The sequence below is a fragment of the Camellia sinensis genome, chromosome 15, assembly GCF_055761805.1.
Source record: "Camellia sinensis isolate YWXY chromosome 15, ASM5576180v1, whole genome shotgun sequence".
NCBI lineage: Eukaryota > Viridiplantae > Streptophyta > Magnoliopsida > Ericales > Theaceae > Camellia > Camellia sinensis.
The window spans coordinates 98,468,766-98,489,158 of NC_138975.1; the positions used below are offsets into that span (position 1 = coordinate 98,468,766).

The 20,393-nt window shown below is 32.1% G+C and overlaps 1 protein-coding gene across 1 annotated transcript; it reads right to left on the reverse strand.

Moving 5' to 3' along the window:
- Positions 1-9,122: 9,122 nt before the first annotated feature.
- LOC114320017 (cytochrome P450 736A117) lies at positions 9,123-19,593 on the reverse strand. Its single transcript, XM_028267107.2, has 2 exons — positions 18,592-19,593; positions 9,123-9,927 (listed from the first exon to the last, which is right to left on the reverse strand). The coding sequence occupies exons 1-2, from the start codon at positions 19,519-19,521 to the stop codon at positions 9,316-9,318; spliced, it is 1,542 nt and encodes a 513-aa protein (XP_028122908.2). The 5' UTR covers positions 19,522-19,593; the 3' UTR covers positions 9,123-9,315.
- Positions 19,594-20,393: the final 800 nt, after the last annotated feature.

Consider the following 20,393-nt stretch of genomic DNA (forward strand, 5'->3'; position numbering starts at 1 on the left):
AATTTGTAGTTGTAAGACAATAGGTCAAAAAATTATATATATATATATATATATAAAAGCCCTACATTGCATAAATAATAAAATGAGTCGATGGCTAACAAGGAAAAAAAGGTAAGCTTTGGCTAGGGGTGTAAGTTGGGGCAAGCTTGGCCCACCTGAGCCCGGGTTCGGGCCGGCCTATGTTCGGCCGCCTGGGCTCCGGCCAAAATTCAGGTCGAGCTAGGCCGACCCAGGGGGTTAGAAAATTAGACCCGAGCCCAGGCCTAGGGGATATTTGGGCCTTGAGCTCACCGGTGGACTTGAGCTAGGCCTGGGTGGGCCTGAACATTTTTTCTTAAATTTTTTTTTGCCAAAATTTTATTCTTTTCCATTAAAAATAACACTAGGTCATGGGTAGGTCGGCTGGGCTGGGCCTCGAGCTGAGCTTTGAGTGGGTTGATGGATCGGGCTTTAAAATGATGACCTAAGGTCCTAGACTGGGCTCGAGCTTAACTGGGTCCGGCCTAGCTAGGGCCGTGAACGGGTTTCGGGCCGTTCACGAGCCGCGGGCCACCCACGGGCTACGGGTCATTTTTACACCCTTAGCTTTGGCCAATGTGCATGCTTAATTGGTAAATATGTGTTAGATAATTAGTTTTTACACAATAAATAATTTACAAAAAATAACAAAACTATCCTCTAAGGTTACACCATATGAGATCAACTAATTAAAAAAAAAAAACAAAAACCAAAACCTTATATATTCTACTTTGTGGGTGTTGATTTTTAATCTCACAACCAAACAAATCTCCTTGTCCAGATCTAGGGAACTCAGCTGGAGAGCACACAGAAGAATAGATTATGCCAGCCAGCACCTGGGCACAAGAAGACAAGAAATACTGTGGTGACTCGTCCACCCGAGGGCATTTTGACAATCAAGTTAGTAACTTATTTCACAAGATATTAACTCAAATCAAGAGCTCACAAAATAAATCACATACCTTAGACCCACAGGGATGCTTTACTTTTGTAATGATTAGTGTTACTTCATGGGACTATATCCTTTACAAGGATATCAATTATCCAAGACTCCTCCTATTTGGATTAAGATCAACCGTCTCAAGAGTCCAACCTTACCCAAATAGAGAGTCTGTTATTATCTATGACTCTAGTTCCTCATTTGAACATCTCAGATTCAGATGTGGTTTGACCACACCTCGGCCAATCAAATCACCCATGTAGCACCTTGGCTAACCATCTAGGCCACGTGGACAACTCAAAATTATGTCCATATATACTTCATTTCCTTTTTATGAGTCATCCCAAATACTTGTTGATCCCCCAAAATGAAGAAGGAGGATTCTTTATAGTCCAAAATCTAAATTGAAGGGGGTGGTTTAGGCTTGTTGGGCCCATCATGGGTCCCGTTATCTGAACCGTTTAAGTCGAGCACTTCATGTATTTCTTCTATAAAAAAAAATTAGGTTGATCTGATAAATGCAACTTGTTCAATTTATCATTTTTGTCATAAAAAAATTATATGATTCAATTTTTAAAAATACAATTGTTGTTCATTTTTGGGCACTTGGGTCAAAAATCCAATTTTGAATTTTATTTTGCCAAAAAATCCAAGTGCTAAATTAGTTTGTTGATAAGGACAAGTTGAAGTAAAACGACCAAAATAGTTATATATAGATTGCATATCCATTTGTTTTTTTCCCAAATATGACTTTCTCTCTCTCTCTCTCTCTCTCTCTCTCTCTTTCTAAGTTTCATATGACAATGATTTCTCTCATCCTTTTCTACTGTCGCCACTGGAGCAACCTCTTTGTTTTGTTCATTCTTTCTCCGATCTAAACCAGTTGTTGTTTGTGCGAAACCCTAACACAACATCATCATCATCATCGTGCATGGTCCACTACCACCTTCTCACTCGACTCCGGCTATGTTGGGTTCCAAGGTCACGACCAAGGCATCTCTGACCTGCTTTCTCGTCCAACTCCCGCTACCTTGCCACCGTCTCTGATGATTCACGACCTCCCTCTAGCAGCGCTGCCCTCACTCTACCACCACGCTCTCTAATTTTTCGATCACCACCTCAACTTCATGGTCCTTCACCACCTATGGGAAATTGCCTCAGATCCTACTCCATTTTCCCTGAAATTGCCTATGGAAAATTGCCTCAAATCCGGCTCTTACACCATTTCTCTTTCTCTCTCCCTCTCTCTCTCTCTATATATATAGCTCATGAATATGCATACATAAATATGTTTTTTTTATCAATATGCATACATGCATACATTTCCATGTGTGTGTGTGTACTTGGATCATCTAAGATCTGAGTTTCACACCAACAAAATCAATTTTTTCTTTTTCTTTTTTTTTTTTTAATTTTTTTTTGATGATGTTGATGTTGATGTTGATGTTAAGCAAATGTGGTTTTGTAGTGGTCCGGGTCAGAAAACTCGTCCTATTTTATTTTCTGTTGGGGCACGGGATTGTCCGAGTGTATCTATTTGTCTTTAGGTGGTTTGGACCTTTGCTCTGTTCGGGCTGGCTTTAGAATAGTAGCCCAGGAGTTCTGCCTTAGATAGGTCGTGCTCACGACCACCTTGTTCATAACTACGATTGTTGAGGGGTAGCGGTTGCACCTGCGATGGGCCACGACCAGGTTGGGACCAAAACATGGATTCTGATCTGTTGGCCCAAGAGAAGGTGTGTGGCCCGCGAAGGATTATGTGGCCCTGTGGTGGTGGCTCGTGACATGCTAGGTCATGCTCGCGATCGTATTGTCTCTCTGTTCGCAGCCGCAATCTATTTTTTTATAAAAGGCGCCAAAAATTGAAAATATCTCATTTTTCAATTCATTTTCTTTTCTTTCTCTTCCTTTTTGCCATTTTTGGCCTTTTCAAGCTTTCAAACTTGGTTTTCATCTATTTTTACCCATTTATACCCCTAGTTATATCGAAATGTAGAGCTTGGTCGGGGCTTCCATTTAATCTAAGTGGATTGTCATTTCGTCGCCGGTGATTTTTGGGTTGTCTTTTCTTTACTTCAAAAGGTTAAGATTTCTTTGCTCCGTTTCAATACTTCATTATAGATATACATGTGGTAGTTTTTATTACGTTAAAAGCATGTTTTTGAGAAATTTTCCAAAAAGCATATAAAGAGGTTTAGGGTTTTGAATTTCAGAAGTTAAGTTGTATGTTTTTTAGTCATTTTAGGTTATTTGGGAGATAGCTAAACGTGTTTATGTTGAGAGTGGGAAGAAACCCTAATTCATCATTGTGGACATAATTAATCATAAAGGGGTAAAGATGTGGAATAACTGAGTTATGTGTTCAAGAATTGGACCAGTGGTTTAGTTGTTAAAATGAGAATTGATTGGGTTATTTGATTAATTTTGCGTTGAGTTGGATTGTAGTTATGTTTTATGAATTGTGCTTGTTTAAGGAAAAGGGGTTTTGGCTAAGGGTTGGAAATGTTGAGAATTTGATATAACATTTTAATTTTTGGAAATAAAATGACAAGTGTAGCTCTTTTGTGAAATGAATAAGAAATAGTTGTTTTGAAAAGGTAGAATTAGCTAGGGATTTATATTATAAGAGGCGTATTTCTATTTATCTATTAGAGGTTTTGTCCATGGTCATTGGTGGGGGATGGCCTTGTTGTTGAATTGGTTATGTGTATGTATTACACTTGTACAGTATTTATGTAGTTTATCATGTTGTGCTATTATTGTAATGTTGTTTAGGGATCTGTTTCCCACTGAGTAAGGCTGGTAAAGCGTGTCTCCCTTCTGATTAGCACCCAATAAAGTGTGAATGGAGGTTCGTTTCTCTCTGGATGGGGCCGGTAAAGCATGGCGCATTGTAATAGGTTTCTCTTACTTCCGGTTTACTCCTAGTAAAGTGTGACCTTGGGGTTGTTCCCCTCCGGATGAGGCCAATAAAGTGTTATGTGGATTTGTATCATTTGCCATCCGTGTTGTATATTGATGAAAATGAAAATGGAAATGGAAGTATGTATTACTGTAGACACCATATTTTTGACTAGCCTTGAAACTTGGGCGCTTCCTTTTAAGTTCCCGATGATGAAAATGAGAGGTGTTAATCTTTGCAAGTTCCACGGCAAGAGTTCTAAAGATCAAGCTTTAAAACCCCCAACGACCTGTTCTGGACTAAATGTTTTTCGACCAAAATGGAAACCTTTTTCAAAAATGAGTTTTAGTGGTGCAACTCCAGACATTACCACAATGTTTTGAGGCTCATATTTTTAAGTCAAAACGTTATATTCTTTCAAACAAATGCAGAGAAGAATAAAGTAAAACTGAATTGGAAGGATGAAATCATCTATAATGCATGTTTTTCCTTTCAATTCAAGCTAACTTGCTCTTGTTGATCTAATGATGTGCCCATTGACTGGCCGGACACCAAATGTTGGCTGGCCACAAAAGCAGTCGGCCGATCACCAAGAAGCTCAGCCAGCTGAATGTTTCGGGTACAGAGCATTTTCAGAAAATGTAAGCTTTTTTTTTTTTTTTTGGCTTACCTACCACAAATATCTCAAATAATTCTTACCATTTTCTTTAGAATATGTAGTTAGATTTTAACTAATGACATGAGCTCATAACAAGGGGATTGCAACTTATGCATATTCTAAGGAATCATCATTGCAGTGCCTATATCTAAACTCCTAAGGATCTCAGTAAGATCATTATCAACTGCAGCAAGAGAGTCAAGGATTTGCTAAAGTTGGATATCTCAACTTCACGATGAAATTGATCTATTATATGACTAATTTGAATTCACTTTGGTTATTTAAATCATTCATGTAATACAATCAATTAAGGAAATTATCCATGAACAAAATCAACACTACTAAAATATTTTTTGCAACCGCTACAAGCCATCACAAATAGTACAAATATAGTCGCAACAAACATTTTGCGACAGCCCATGCGACGGCAAATGGGGGTCACGAATGTGGGGGTGGCAAATACTTTTTGAGACCGCAAAACAACAGTCGCAAACTATTTGTGATCGCCTAACCTACTTATGGCGACTGATGTTTTGCCGTCGTAAAAAAGTAAAATCAAATGCCTATAATGTATTAGCGACCATTTTGTTACTGTTGCCAAAAAAAAAAAAAAAAAGGAACGAAAGAAAGAAAAGAAATGCCTACAATGTTTTAACAACTTATATTCTCATATATATATATATATATATAAATTCAAATATTATATACAATAAAATTAAAGAGATATTTACAAAAATTTTGCATTATTTTCCATCAATTTTCTTAAAAAAATTCTTGTTACAATAACAAAGAGTTCTTGAAAGAATCCTACAAAGGTTTTCCACCTCCTGCAATTACAAAAAACGTTTGACGTCACAATAGTTCTAATTCCAAGAATCCTTGCAAATACCCATCCTAATTCACATAAAAAAAACTAGTATATGGAAATAAGAAACATGGCACTCATTTACAGTCTTGTTATAGAGTCTTGAAGACTATAGGTTGTCCTGAAAGAATTCTTGTCACAGTCTTGTTGCCACCACTGCTCCCACTGTCAAGAGAATATCGGAAACAAATCATCAATCTCTAATATTGAAGCTACAAGTTCGAGCAAAAAGAGGTGTGAATTTGATTATTGAACACTAGTAAGACAAAAATGAACACAATATCAAACTTTCTCAGCGAGCATTGTTCCCAATACTAACAAACTAGTTAAAAATTTCATCATAATATGTCACATTCGAAACAATACTTTAATCCATCATGCATAGGTATTATATAAAATCAATTAAGCCAAATGTGCTTTTCCTAGACTGGATTATAGATATCAGTGAGTCTGGAAGTTTGATAACATCAGATGGATTTAATAGTGAGACTGAATTTGCAATCACCTACAAGAAATACCAGAAACATAGTATTAGGTGAGTCATACCTTCTCATCATTAAACATGTAATCAAAGAAAAAGGGACTAAGGAAGAACCTTATCATCTTGGGTATATAAACAATTTAAGATTAGTGCTCAATCATTGGCATGTAGCATTTGCTTAAGGAAAACATGAATAGAATCCACACTTGGAGGCATCACGTGCTGAGAAATTTCTTTTTTCTCAAGGCTCTTAACCTCGTTATTCTTAAGTACATTTAAACTTGCAAGTTTCTCACCCATGGTTGGCTCATTTAAATTCTCGTTATTCTCAAGTACATCTAAACTTGCAAGTTTCTCACCCATGGTTGGCTCATTTAAATTCTTGTCAATTTGGCTTCCATCCGTTGGCTCTCCATGAGTTGTATCTAACAGTAAAACCAGTTTATTTGTTAAATGCTAAAATTTAGGTGTTAGTGCATAAAACGCACATATTTTATTTTAATATTAAAAACAGACACTGTATACCATTAATTTCAAATCTGTTCCATCACATGTCAATGACCAAATATCAAATTAGGTTCTATCCGTGCACACATAATCATAAGAGAAATATTAAATAGGACCATTCTATCTACTTTCAAGCATTATAATCAATAAATCGATATATAGAAGACAAACCTAGATCGAGAAACGAAATCAAAACAAAATCATGAATAACCAAATATGCTATTGATGAAAAAAATATGAAATCAATTGATCAGCTACAGATCAACAAACCGTACAGGTACGAAATATGTGCCTTATTTCATGTTTTAGCGGTTCTCTTTATCTCTGCAATAAGTTTCTTTTCCTATATCAACAAATAATTTATAATTAGATCAAACACCAAAAACTTGCAACAAAAACATTATCTATAAACTCTTTAACATACTTCCAATTGCAGGGTGGTGATTTCCCTCTCAAATGTTTGTTGGTTTCTTTATAGAATTGAATAAATACTCAATAAATACTGGTTTTCATTGTCAGTAGTTAAACGATACATGTGTAATAGATGTTTTGATATATCTATACAGGTCACTAATCCCCACAAGCAAAGCATTGTCATAGTTCCCAAAAAAACATTTGGGAAAAACAATAATAAGAAAGTGGTCAATTTAGGCTCTAGGTGCATGGGCATAACAAGAAAGTTTTTAAGTTTAATTCTTAATTCCTTCAACAACCAACCTACCCCACTTCTTAAAAATAAAAACAGAAGTAAAAAGTAAAAAACAGAAGTTGGTTGAAGTTGTAAACAACATCTGATGACTACCCCTTTTCTCTTTTAAACTTATGTTCTCATTCTGATTTTTCATCTATACTCTATGTTCTTCATCTCCACTTAATGGCCTCTTTCCAAGCAGTTTTTCCTCTACCCCACTTTTTATTTTATTTTTTAATGCATCAAAAAAAAATTGACTAAAATATTAATAAAAAAAAAATCACTAAAAATAAAGAAAAATTCATATAAAAACAGTTTTGAAAACCTCTTACTAGCTAGCATCCAAAAATTCTAGTAATAATTTCAAGCAATCAAACACTTTTAAAACCAAGCCAATTCAAACAATTGCCCTTCCATATAGGCCTAGATTTACAAGCTTTCCTTAATCATCACTGTTCCTAGTTCATGAAACTACCTAACATAGTTGTGTTCAAGCAATTGAATCAACAATTTTGGATCAACACAACACAGATGAAATCACAGTTGAAATAGTAAGAGTAGATAAAGATTGTTCCAAGAGGTTCAAACACCTTTATTGTTTTCAAGAATGAATTAAATTCAACAAAATATTGCAATTCAACAGAATACTGAAGAGGAGAGAACTATAGAATATTGAAATCATTAAACACATCTAATAGGTATAATAGAGAGAGAAAGTTGGATTCATTCATAGAAATTAGGCTTACCGATTATGAATCAATTGAAACCTTCAACTTTTCATCAACAATCAATTAAAATCTTCTAATCTTCATCAACAATTGATCAAAATCTTCAAATGAACAATAAAATTGAGATGGAGAGTCCAAAGAGAGAATTGAGCGAGAGAGTGCATAGTGAAGAGTGAGATTTTGAGAGAGAGAGAGAGAGAGAGAGAGAGAGAGAGAGAGAGAGAGAGAGACAGAAAGAGAGAATTCATACCATTGGAGGTCAGTCTTCAACGAAGAGAGCGAAATCAATTTGGGAAATAAGGGATATATAGGGCAAGTTTTACACGATTTGTTTTGTTTTGTTTTGTTTTATTTTTTTATTTTTTTTTAAAGTTAAGAACACGATTTGGGGGTTTAAATAAAATGACATTTTGGTGTAAAAAGTGATTTTTTGTGACAGTCAAACAATCAGTCGCAAAAAAAATAGACGCAAACAGTCTTATTTATGGTAGTGCAAGTTCATCCAACATCGAGTATTATCATACCATCAAACCATTTCTATCTATATGACATCTATATTTTTAAGAATAGTCTGTCTATTTATTATAATATATATATGATTACTTATGCTTGATTAACCTAATTTTTGCATGCATGTTTTTCTCAACTCGTCATGTGAAATGAGTTGTTCAGATCATTAAGATGGGTACAAATTAATTCCATAATACGCCAATTTCACTTGTAAAGTTGCAATCTTCAACTTTAGTATACCTAAACTCGCAAAGAGATTAAGTGCTCGTTTGGCATGTGCTAAAATAACACATGATATTTTACCACATTATCCTATTTGGGTCACAATTATCTTATTTGGGTCACATCATCTCTCTACTACATTACTTCAAACCCAATCCATATTTCATGTTTTTTTTTTTTTTTTCCCTAAAATGTCAGAAAGTATACTAATCTAACACATTCCAAACAATCCCTAATATTTTGAGTGTGAAAAAAGGAATTGAGTTAGAAAAAGATCACATATGCTAATTTAGAATTTGATTGACAACTAACAAGTGGAATTATTTTGGACGTAGAACCAAATTCTTTCCCTTATTCAAGAATAAGATCTTTTAGAACAAGATCTTTTAGAACTTTCTAATAATGTGGCAAATAGGTAAAAATATCGAAAGTTGATAATTCTTCCTTGATTTCCCAACAAAGTGAAAATGATTACTCGATTGACTTCATAATAGAAAAATCCAACAATGAAGACTAATCAACTATCCACTAAACCTAACCCAATTGCATTTCGATAAAGACATAAAGAGAACATATAAGTGATCAGTTACACAAAGGAAGAGAAAAAATACTTCTTATGTAAACTGATTTATTTAGAACTAGAATTAGCAATCTATCTAATACAACTCTCAAACACAAAATTCATTGAAATTTGTGTGGCGAGACATTTATTTTCTTTTATTTAACAATCATTGATCCAACATATAGCTCGAACTAAGCAAAAAACACAAAATATATAGCAAACTTTATCACACTAGCAAGAGTAAGGAGTTGGAACAACAATTAGAGGGTTTTTTTTATGGATAGTTATACCAGCAGCTTCAGTCATGTCCAAATCTTCCCCACTTGATCCATCTGGTAACGACAAGTCAAACTTGTGAACAACACTTGCAAGTACAAGCTCATCAACATTCATGGCGAATAGAGTCCCAGGGCAACCCCTCCGACCAGCACCAAAAGGAATAAACTCAAAGTCGTGTCCTTTGAAATCTATTGAACTATTCAAGAACCTCTCTGGCCGAAACTCCTCAGGATCTTCCCATGAAAACGGGTCTCTTGCAATTGCCCAAGCATTGACAATCACTTGCCTGCCAGCTACAATGTCATAGCCCATTACCTTGGCTTCTTGGACTGATTCTCGAGGAAACAACAATGGAATAGGAGGATGAATCCTTAGAGATTCTTTGATCACTGCTTTCAAATAGTGCATGTTTACTAAATCATCCTCTGTTATATTTAATTTGCCTTTGGCTACTTCTCTTACCTCATTTTGTAGTTTTTTCATGATTTGTGGGTGTTTTAAGAGCTCTGCCATTGTCCACTCCATCGTTGTGAATATGGTATCAGTTCCAGCAGCAAACATGTCCTGAATTATTATTGTAGAAAGATCATAAGAAGTTTCAACTTTACATGTTATTTGATTGCTAGGAATTGTAACTCTTTGAAAATTCTAACTATTCATTCAAAATATTTACAAACATAAGATGGATTGCTAATTATTTATTATCTTGTGTGTAATGTTCTAAAATTAGGACCATTAGCCAAATCAGAGAAAAGACTGGGTTAATGGGTTGCTGATTCAACCATTAGATCAATTGGAATCGAACTGTAACGACATATTTATATCATAAATATAATAAATATTATTCATAAATAAAAAAAAATACTAGTTAAGATAGAGTCACTTGAATTATTTTTAAATTTCAAGATCTGTATAGTTACATAAAAGGTTGTGGGGGTGCAAGTGTTACTTGCATCTATCCATGTGTTAGTAATTTTTTTCCCTCAACTCCTACCTGCATGTAGTTTTCCCAATTTACTTTACCTCCTATAGTTCAAACATGGGCAAAAAATCATTTTATGATTTTTGACTAAAGTACGAAACTAACTCTACTAATAATAGTGCCAAAATTACCTAAATACCCTTATGTCATAAAATTTTCTATCTCAACCACATATTTAACATATTAAATCATAAATTAAACAAAATACCCTAATTTGTTACCATAAAATTAACTTAATCTAATTTTAAAATTTTCACCCAATTTCTTATTTAATAACATTTTGAATTAAACATAAATATTATATATATATATATAACAAATTAAATCATCAAATTACGTACTACATATACATAACAAATTAAATCATAAATTAAACTAAATACCTTAATTTGTTAACATAAACTTAAATCATAAAAGTAACTTAATCTAAATTTAAAATTTTAGCGAAATTTATTTTTTAATAACATTTTAAGCTAAACACGTACATACATACATACATACATACATATATTTATATATAGCTAACAAATTAAACCATAAATTAACTAAAATACTCTAATTTATTACCACAAAATTCAATCATAAAATTACTTTAATCTAATTTTAAATTTTAAATTTTTAACTCATTTTTTTATTTAATAACATTTTACAATAAACAGAAACAGACATATATATATAACAAACCAAATCCTAAATTAAAGTAAACACCATAATTTATTACCAAAAAATTACCTTGTTTAATAAGATTTTAAAATAAACATCTACATATATATATATATATATATATATATATATAATTAAACCATATATTGACCTAAGTACCTTAATTTATTATCATAAAATTAAATCATAAAAGTACCTTATTCTAATTTTTAATTTTTAACCTAATTTATTATTTAATAACGTTTTAAATTAAAGACGTACATATATATATATATATATATATACATCTAACAAAATAAATCAGAAATTAACTTAAATACTCTAATTTATTACCATAAATTAAATCATCAAATTACTTTAATCTAATTTTTTATTTTAAAATTATAACCTAATTTTTTTTGTTTAATTGTATTTTAAAATAAACACATACATATATATATATATATATATAACAAATTAAATCATAAATCAACCTAAATTATAACAATCCCAAAATTAAATTATCCTTTAATTTCATATTCGTATTATTTAATTACAAATAAAAAAATAGAATTTATTTTATAATTTTGTATATGATGGGGTTAAAGATCAACTATTCTTGATTAAAAGAATTAAATTTAATTTTGTAATTTTGTGTGGTAAAACATGAATTAGTATAAAATGTAGGATTAGAGTGTAAATACCCAAAAGGGTAATGCCACCTAAGTAGTACATGGAGGCATCTTGTTCGACCCTTATCGTGAGAAGTTATTTGTTGGTTTTGATGCACCATCACATGATACCCCAATGGTACTGTGATTGGCGGAGGGTATCCCAAATTTGTATTGGGCGACTGAAACAGGAGGGGGTATAGTAAATTATCATTGGTGTGAGGTATGACCACGCGGCGTCTAAGACCAACTAATAATTTTTCTCTGGTCACCCCACGGCTACCTCCTCTTCTAAGGAAAATTCTAAATGTACATCAAATTTAAATAAATAATTTGATAAAAATGTTGTGGTAAGATATTATTATAAATAAATCTATTTTCAATGGTATTTTTTTTGAAATAAAAAATCTACAATAAATCATACCATTATGTATGAAAATTATGTGTAAATTTTTTATTTTTATAACATTACTCCTGCTATAAAGAGGAGCTTAATTACAATCAAATGAAAAAAAGAATAACAAAAGGAAGAAAAGATCCAACAAGAATTTTTGTAAGAGATTCAAGTTCCGGGAGATATTTAGACAATAGAAACCGATATAAGGTGAGTTTTATTATATATTTAATTATTATTATTTTTTTTTTTTTTTTTTTTTGATCAGCAAAGAAAAATTTCATTAACAGCATGAAATTAAAGGTACAGGAAGAAGACATGCATCGAGAGAGATTCGGAAGTACAAAAATACCCCTACTACTGCTACTCGCATCCATACAACCAACCCCTTGGCCTCTCGAATTTTAAATAAAAAGTTAAGAAGGACTTAACTACAAAATAAAGTACATGAAACCCCACAAAATCAACCCACCAAACCCCCCAAACAGCTCCTGCAAATCCTCTAATCAACCCAAAATCAACCCAATATTTAAATCACCTAAACTGCAAGCCTCATGATTTTAAATCATCAATATCAACAACCCAATATTTTAATCACCATGCCTCTGCTAATGCTGCAACTCCCGAACGCCTATGCTATTGCTACAGCTCTTGAAAATTTTTAATCACTATGCCTCTGCTATTTTAACTCCCACTTGCTATTCATAAAACTACATCTTTACCGCCCAGTAGCTAATTTTTGAATCTAAACTTTTCACCTACTTCAACTCCCAACGCCCACCTGACAACGTCCAACGCCCAACGCCCACCTGCTCCTACTGTAACATCTTTTCACCTATCTGCTGCACGCTCCTCTGGCCAAAAGACTCCATAGCCAACATCTCCATGGCTGGAAAACCTGCTACACCCACTGAACACAGCTTGATCACCATAGCTACCCCCACTGAAAACCTGCTACACCCACTCCATAGCCACCTGCTACTACTGCTAAAGCTTTTCAAAACTCCTGCTGTTGCACGCTCCTACCAGCTTGATCACCATAGCTACTAGCTTGATTACCTACCTGCTGCACACTTCTCTGCTCCTACCGAGGAGTTTCTCTGGCCGGAAAACTTCATAGCCACCCATCTGAACACAGCCAAAACCCACTTCCACGGTCTGAACTTCTATACTGATTCAAAACTCCGAGCACTTTGAATACACCCAAGGCCGATCAACACTCATGACAACAAGACCCACTGCCATCTCCACTTCCATGATCGGGCACAGCTTTCCAGCTCCAAACTCTGAACACGCCCAATGCAATAGCCTCGGTGTTGACAGCCCAAAACATCGAACAACCGCCGAGACAAAACCATACATCTGGATGAAGCTCACCCCTCAAACTCCCACTCGAAAAGGAGCGCTCGAATGAAATCTTAGACAGATCTAGATCAACTACAACACCCATGTTCCCTCCAAACAAAGCACCGAAGCAACTTCATAGATCCGAAACCAAGCTCATCCCTCAAACTCCCACTCACAAAAGAGCGCCCGAATGAAGATCCATCCAGATCTGGCCAACCTCTATACCGGTCCAAACCCAACCTCCTTCTTCTCTGTTCTGTCCCTTAAACCCCAAAGTGGACACAGAAACAGACAACAAAAAAAAAAAACAAGCCGAAGCCCCCCTGAAGACACAAAAAAAAAAAAAGGACACCAAAGTGGGAAGAAATTGTGGGAATCAAGTTTATTGAAAGCAGAAACCAGCACACAAACACGAAAGAGAGCTGGGCCAGCCGACCGCCATAGCCAAAGGCGGCGGTCGGCCGGCCAAAAGTGAGGCCCGGGGGTGGAGGTTTAGAGAGAGAGAGAGAACGTTAGAGAGAGACAAAACATCAAGTTTATGTCTGCCTGTTTTATGTTAAATCATATTTTGTAAGCTTGATTATCATATCAAAGGTATTGTTTGTTATTTGAATATATTTATGTAAAAAAAAAAAATTTACCGATATAAATGTTTATTAAAATATAAATTTGATAATGATTTGATAAATGATCATTTGAGCAAATATTTTTATAAGTATTACCACAAAGGTCTCATGTTTTGGGGCTTAAATAGCTATTGCCCTCTGTTTTGTTATTTTGGTAATTGTATGAAGTATTGTACAAAGTTACGTGTTACACTATTATCGAAGTCATTCCTAAAATTCGTACAAGTCACCATTTGAATCCATACTGCCCGTGAATGTGGTTATGTGTTCCGTATGGTACCGTATATATATCTTTTGTTTGAAATGTTTGTTATGGTGATTTTATAATGTTTATATTCTTGGTATAATATTTATGACTTTACAATATGCTTATAAGTTGTTTATCAATTTTTAAGAAATAATTATTAGAGAGAGTGTGCATGGCTCATTTCGGAAATGGGGACGTGCCGTAGATGCACAGTACACTTTTATAATATTTATAAAAGTTGACCTATTTGATTAATGATCCTTTTGTTATAATTAAACAGAGACTCTGATATATATATATATATATTGGTATTTTATTTAATTAATTATTTCTACGCTCGTTTATTAATTAAATTATTATGTAATAGGCCTTAGATAACCGCGATTATTGGCCAATCATGATGCCTAAGCCTTGAGTATAGGGAGCGGGTTGTGACATAAATACCTTAATTTATTATCATAAAATTAAATCATAAAAGAAGCTTAATGTGATATTTAATTTTTAATACAATTTATTATTTAATAATATTTTAAATTAAAACATGCACATATATAGATACATATATATATAACCAAAAAAAAATCATAAATTAACTTAAACACCCTAATTTATAACTGTAAAATAAAATCATCAAATTACTTTAATCTAATTTTTTTATTTCAATTTTTTATATAATAACATTTTAAAATAAACATAAACTTACGTACGTACGTACATAACAAATTAAATTATAAATTAAACTAAATACCTTAGTTTATTATCATAAAATTAAATCATAAAAGTAACTTAATGTAATTTTTAATTTTTAACCTAATTTATAATTTAATAACATTTTAAATTAAACCTGTATATATATATATATATATATATGTATATCTAACAAGTTAAACTATAAATTAACTTAGACACCCTAATTTATAACCATACAAATGCCTTAATCTAACTTTAAAATTTTAAGCTAAATTCTTATTTAATAACATGTTAAATTAAATTGTTGATATAGAAGAGGACATTTATGGTTAGAATTAGGATCTGGATAGAAATTGGATTTAATTTGGAGAAGAAGATGAAGATGAAGGTATTTTTGACATTTGATTCACTTTTTATCTTTGACTAGAGATTTTTGCATTAACCAATATCAATTTTGGAGCATGTAGCAAACATTTTGTTACTTTTAATGGAAAAACTGATTGTAACATTTTAGTCCAAATAATAAGTGGGTTCTCTGCACATATTTGAATCATAAAAAATAAAGTGCTTGGAGACAAAATCATGTAAAATGAATTTGACCTTATAATATTTGTTGGTTAAAAAAACAATATAATAATAATTACACTTGTGTTTGGAAGAAAATTAATTGAATGTAATAAATAATATAAAACCAATTAGGCCTAGTTTAATTGGCCATCATACCTTCCATAGGACTTAGTTTTAAGGAGGTTATGAGTTCAATTTTCCTTAAGAGGTTGAATTAAGGGAGTGCAAGCAATTAGGTACTTTGCTAAGAGTAAGGAGATTTTCTCCCATAGGTATTAATCTAACCACTAACATTTGCCGATAAAAAAAAAAAGAATAATATATATTTACAATTTAATAAGAGCATTTGCATCAAGCTCTTCAAACACATTTTTTAACTAAAAATTTTAAAAAATCAACTCCATCAAACTAGCTTACAACTCGTCAAAATTTACGATGGCTACAGTAACTCGTTACAACAAGCGAGACACTGTTCATCGTTATTTGTATGTTACCGGATGTCCATCCGGTCAACCGATCAACGGTAATTTTTTTTTTTTTAGAATTGTTTGACTGGTAACTTATCAATTTAATAAAGAAAGAAAGACTAACAAATACAATAACAAAATAATCTTTAATAAGAATAGGGTAGAATAAAAAGTTTGATGTAATAATGAAATAATTTTAATTTGACTAAAAAATTGAAGAGTTTGGTGTGAAAAGTAATATGGTGTTGAAGTGGTAATGTGCGGCTCTAACAAAAAAGGGGTGTCATGTTTGATTCCGTGCTCGTCTAGGTTTGTCCAGTTAAAAAAAAAAATAAATAAATAAATAAATTGGCCTAGCAAGTCGATTCTCAACTTAAAATCACTTCATCTAGACCGGAATCCTACAAATTTGTTAAATGAAGATTTTCTTCGGTCCAAAATTTGAACTTGAAGGAATTTTTTGGGCTCATAATGCTCATTATTGATCATATTTTAATGATTTGAATTATTCATTTTATTAAACACTTCGTATATTTCATTAAAAAAAAGTTAGGTTATTTTATTAAAAAAAATTAAGTTAATCCAATAATTGCAATTTGTTCAATTTATTGTATTTTTTACTAAAAAAAGTTAGACAATAATCATACATTTTTTTTTATGACAAAAACAATAAATTGAACAAATTGTAGTTATCGTATCGATTTAATTTAATTTTTTTTTTTTTGTGAATATGCAAAGTGCCTAATAAAATAAACGATTTAGATCATTGAAACAAGATGTATAATAGACTCTACATGTCCAAACAATTCATCCAATTTAGATTTTGAACCGAAAGAAATACTCATCCAAATAATTTGATTCTCTAGTTTCATTTACAAAAATTCATAGGGTAGGTCAGGAGTTATTTCAAATCAATTCATTGACTTATTGAAATGATTAAGGTTTTCTCTATTTTCATTTTCCTTTTATGGGACAAAAATAATAATTGAAATTAGGGACGGCCATTTTAATTCTATCTACGAGAGTTCACTCATATCTATCCGAATGGAACGGATTTTACCTGATTCGACACTTATGTGGGGTGGGAATAGATTATATTTTGGTTGCTTGCAATAGGGATAGGGTAAGAGCGGGGGCGAGTATCGCCTCCCTCTCCTGATCAAAATCTAACTCGATATAATTAATAATATATATATATATATATATAATATAATTAAATATAAGAAATGAATACTAAAAGTCTAATTCTATTTAAATATAAATAAATAATATATATAAAAATAAGATAAATTATGTAATGTGTTAAGAATTTAAATAGTTCTCAAATTTTTTAACTATTTGAAATATGGTTGAACATTCGTGAGTATCAGATACCACAAAGGCAGGGATGAAATTAGAAAGCTTTACCCATAATGGGGTTGGAGCAGAAGCGAAGGTGGAGTTTGAAAACGAGCGTGATGGGGGATGACAAATCCGCCGTTTAGATGGATGTCAGCACTTTCATGAGCATAAGAATGACTTTTGTAATTGGAAATTTTAAATCAACCATAGAGTTGAAATGTGGTTAAAAGAATTTAAAATCAGGAGATTAAAGAAGAACCGTCCAAGAAATAAATCCCACAAAAGTAATAAAATTGAGACCTTTCTCCAAGAACACACATCAGCTACCCTACTCTCACTATAACTTATAAGAGTTTTAGAAATTAAATATTTTAATCTCTAAAAATAAAAATTTTATTGCCAAAGACATTTAGAAATTAATTTCTATCGTCATGAGGATAGTCACTAAGAGGTCTTTCCGAAAAGTCAAAAACAAAACTTTTAATGATAAAATTTTGAAAATATCACTAATAAATAGATTTTTAGGAACAAAATAATTTGGTCTCAAAATAGTTTATTTTTTGAGACAAAAAATTTTGTCCCAAAAGAATAACAATTCATCACTAATGTCCAATTTTTATTGCTAAAAATATAATAACAACACTTTTCGCAATATAATTGTTTGGTCCCTAAAAAATAATTTTGTCCCTAAATTTTGATTTCTAAAACCCTAATTTTTTTGTAGTGTTTATATGTTTTATCTTATATTTATGAAAAATATTATGAATCATAAAAATTTATTTTGAATTTTATTTTTAAAAAATGTGTAGATTTAAAGTTAAAGCAATGTTATGTTTACTAAATTTTATAGTATTGTTGTATATCTATTACATATAATTCTGTTACCAAAATTAACGACTAGAAGAGTGTAGGACAAACAATGATACAAAGTGGGGCAGATTATCATCATGCCCTTCTCGATGTCCAACAACCTGTTTACTTATCATCGTTAAATCCCTAAATTGTGTTTTAAAAATTATAATAAAGTTATACGAGTCAATTGGTATATCAATTAGTGTATTAACAGATGATGTGATATAATTTTATTAGCTTTGAATTTTTATAATTTATATAATGAATAAGGTCCATAATTTTAAATTTGCAATACTATAATATGTGTTGGTACACTAATTGCTAGCAGTACTGCAAAAATTAACTAATACAAATAAACAAGAATTAATCAGCATTAAATAAGAAAACAAAAAGTAATTTTACCAAGATGAGAGCTTTGATGGTATCTCTTTGAACAAGAGAGCCAGATGTATTCTCTAGTTGGATTTGAAGTAGAAGATCCACAAAGTCATGTTTGTTTTCATTTCCAATATTCACACTATAACTGTCGTCTCTTTTTCTTCTATCAACATGTTCTTCAACTACTCCCTCAAGAAATTCATCCATCACTTTAGAAAACTTCTCCACTTTGGCATCCAAACCATTGATTCGATTCATCCAAACAAGCCATGGGATATAATCCCCTACATTGAAAACACCTATCAATTCCCCAAGTGTCGCGAGGAGTTCCTTAAAACTCTTCCCTCCTGTCGTTCCACTGTATTTCCTCCCCAACGCAACCCTACACACTATATCATTTGTAAGTGTCACAAACATGTCGGTCAAGTTTACCGACGAAGACGAAGAAGAGTTTTTGATTTTTTCAATCATAAGGGCGGTTTCTTCTTCTCTAACGTTTCGAAAGGACTGCACCATCCTATTACTAAGAAGGTGGACGACACAAATGCTTCTTACCTGCCTCCAATGCTCGCCATAGGGACTAAAAGCGACGTCCTTGCAGTCATAAACAATTTTGCTACCATTAATTGTTTTAGGTCTGCTTGAAAAGGCGAGATCATGGGTTTTCATGATTTCGCGAGCTGCAACGGCTGAGGAGACAACAAGGACTGGAACACTGCCGAAGTGAAGTTGCATAAGGGGTCCATATTTTTGAGCCAGTGATCGAAGAGTGCGGTGAGGGAACAAGCCCAGTTGGTGGAGATTCCCAACAATTGGGAGCTTTGGAGGAGAAGGTGGTGGCAAGCTTTTGTGGTCTGTTGGAGTAGTAGTAATAAGGGAAAAGCATAGGAAGAGGAAGAGTAGCAAGAGGAACAATGGAAAAAAGTAGAAAGATAAGACATGTAATAACAACATTATTTCTTGCTTCAACAATTATAATATATGCTTTTTTGAATGAAAAAAAAGTATAGTTTTCAATTGAGGAGTACATTGCCTACCTAAAGTTCTCCTTTTATAGAATTTTTTAGGATAGGAGTCATGCTAATCCACACCACATTTTTTGGGGGAATATTAACTTTTTAAAATTATCTTTTGATTTTTTTTATAAAAATATTAATTATCATAATTATATTTTTTGTGTATAAATTTAAAAGGATAAAATAAAAAATTTATATTATTTTAATTTTTAATTTTTTAAAAATAATTAATATTTTAAAATAATAAAAAATAAAATAAGAGAGTAATATATTTTAAGACCAAGGTTATTGACGCCTATTTTGACAAGTTGATTAAAAATCAACTTTTAACTTTTTTTTTTTTAACTTTTTAAATCATCTCTTTATTTTTTATTTTTTATTTTTTTTTGCACATTTCTTTTAAAAAAAAAAAAACTTTTTAACTTACTTTTGAAAACACACCTATAATATAAGGCTTTTTAGGATGCTGATAAGGCTTTTAGGATGCTGTCCCACCGATTGATTCATCATTGTGCGTGGTATCATCACTATTGTTTCTTGGTGGAAACGTTTCCCTTCTTGATCGGACCAAAAATAAAAAAGTTTTTGCAAACAAATTAAGCAAGTAAAAAGTTTTCTTAAAAATTCGAATCACATTAATAAATTTGTTTGCTTTAATTTTGTAAAATTTATTATTCTTTTGTCTTTAATAATATATTTTTTTATATTTCAGTCAAATTTTTATATTTTAAATATAATATATTTTTTTTTAAAAAAAAAGACTAACATATGAAGAAAAAATTGTTAAAAATAAAAGAAAATCTGAACAAA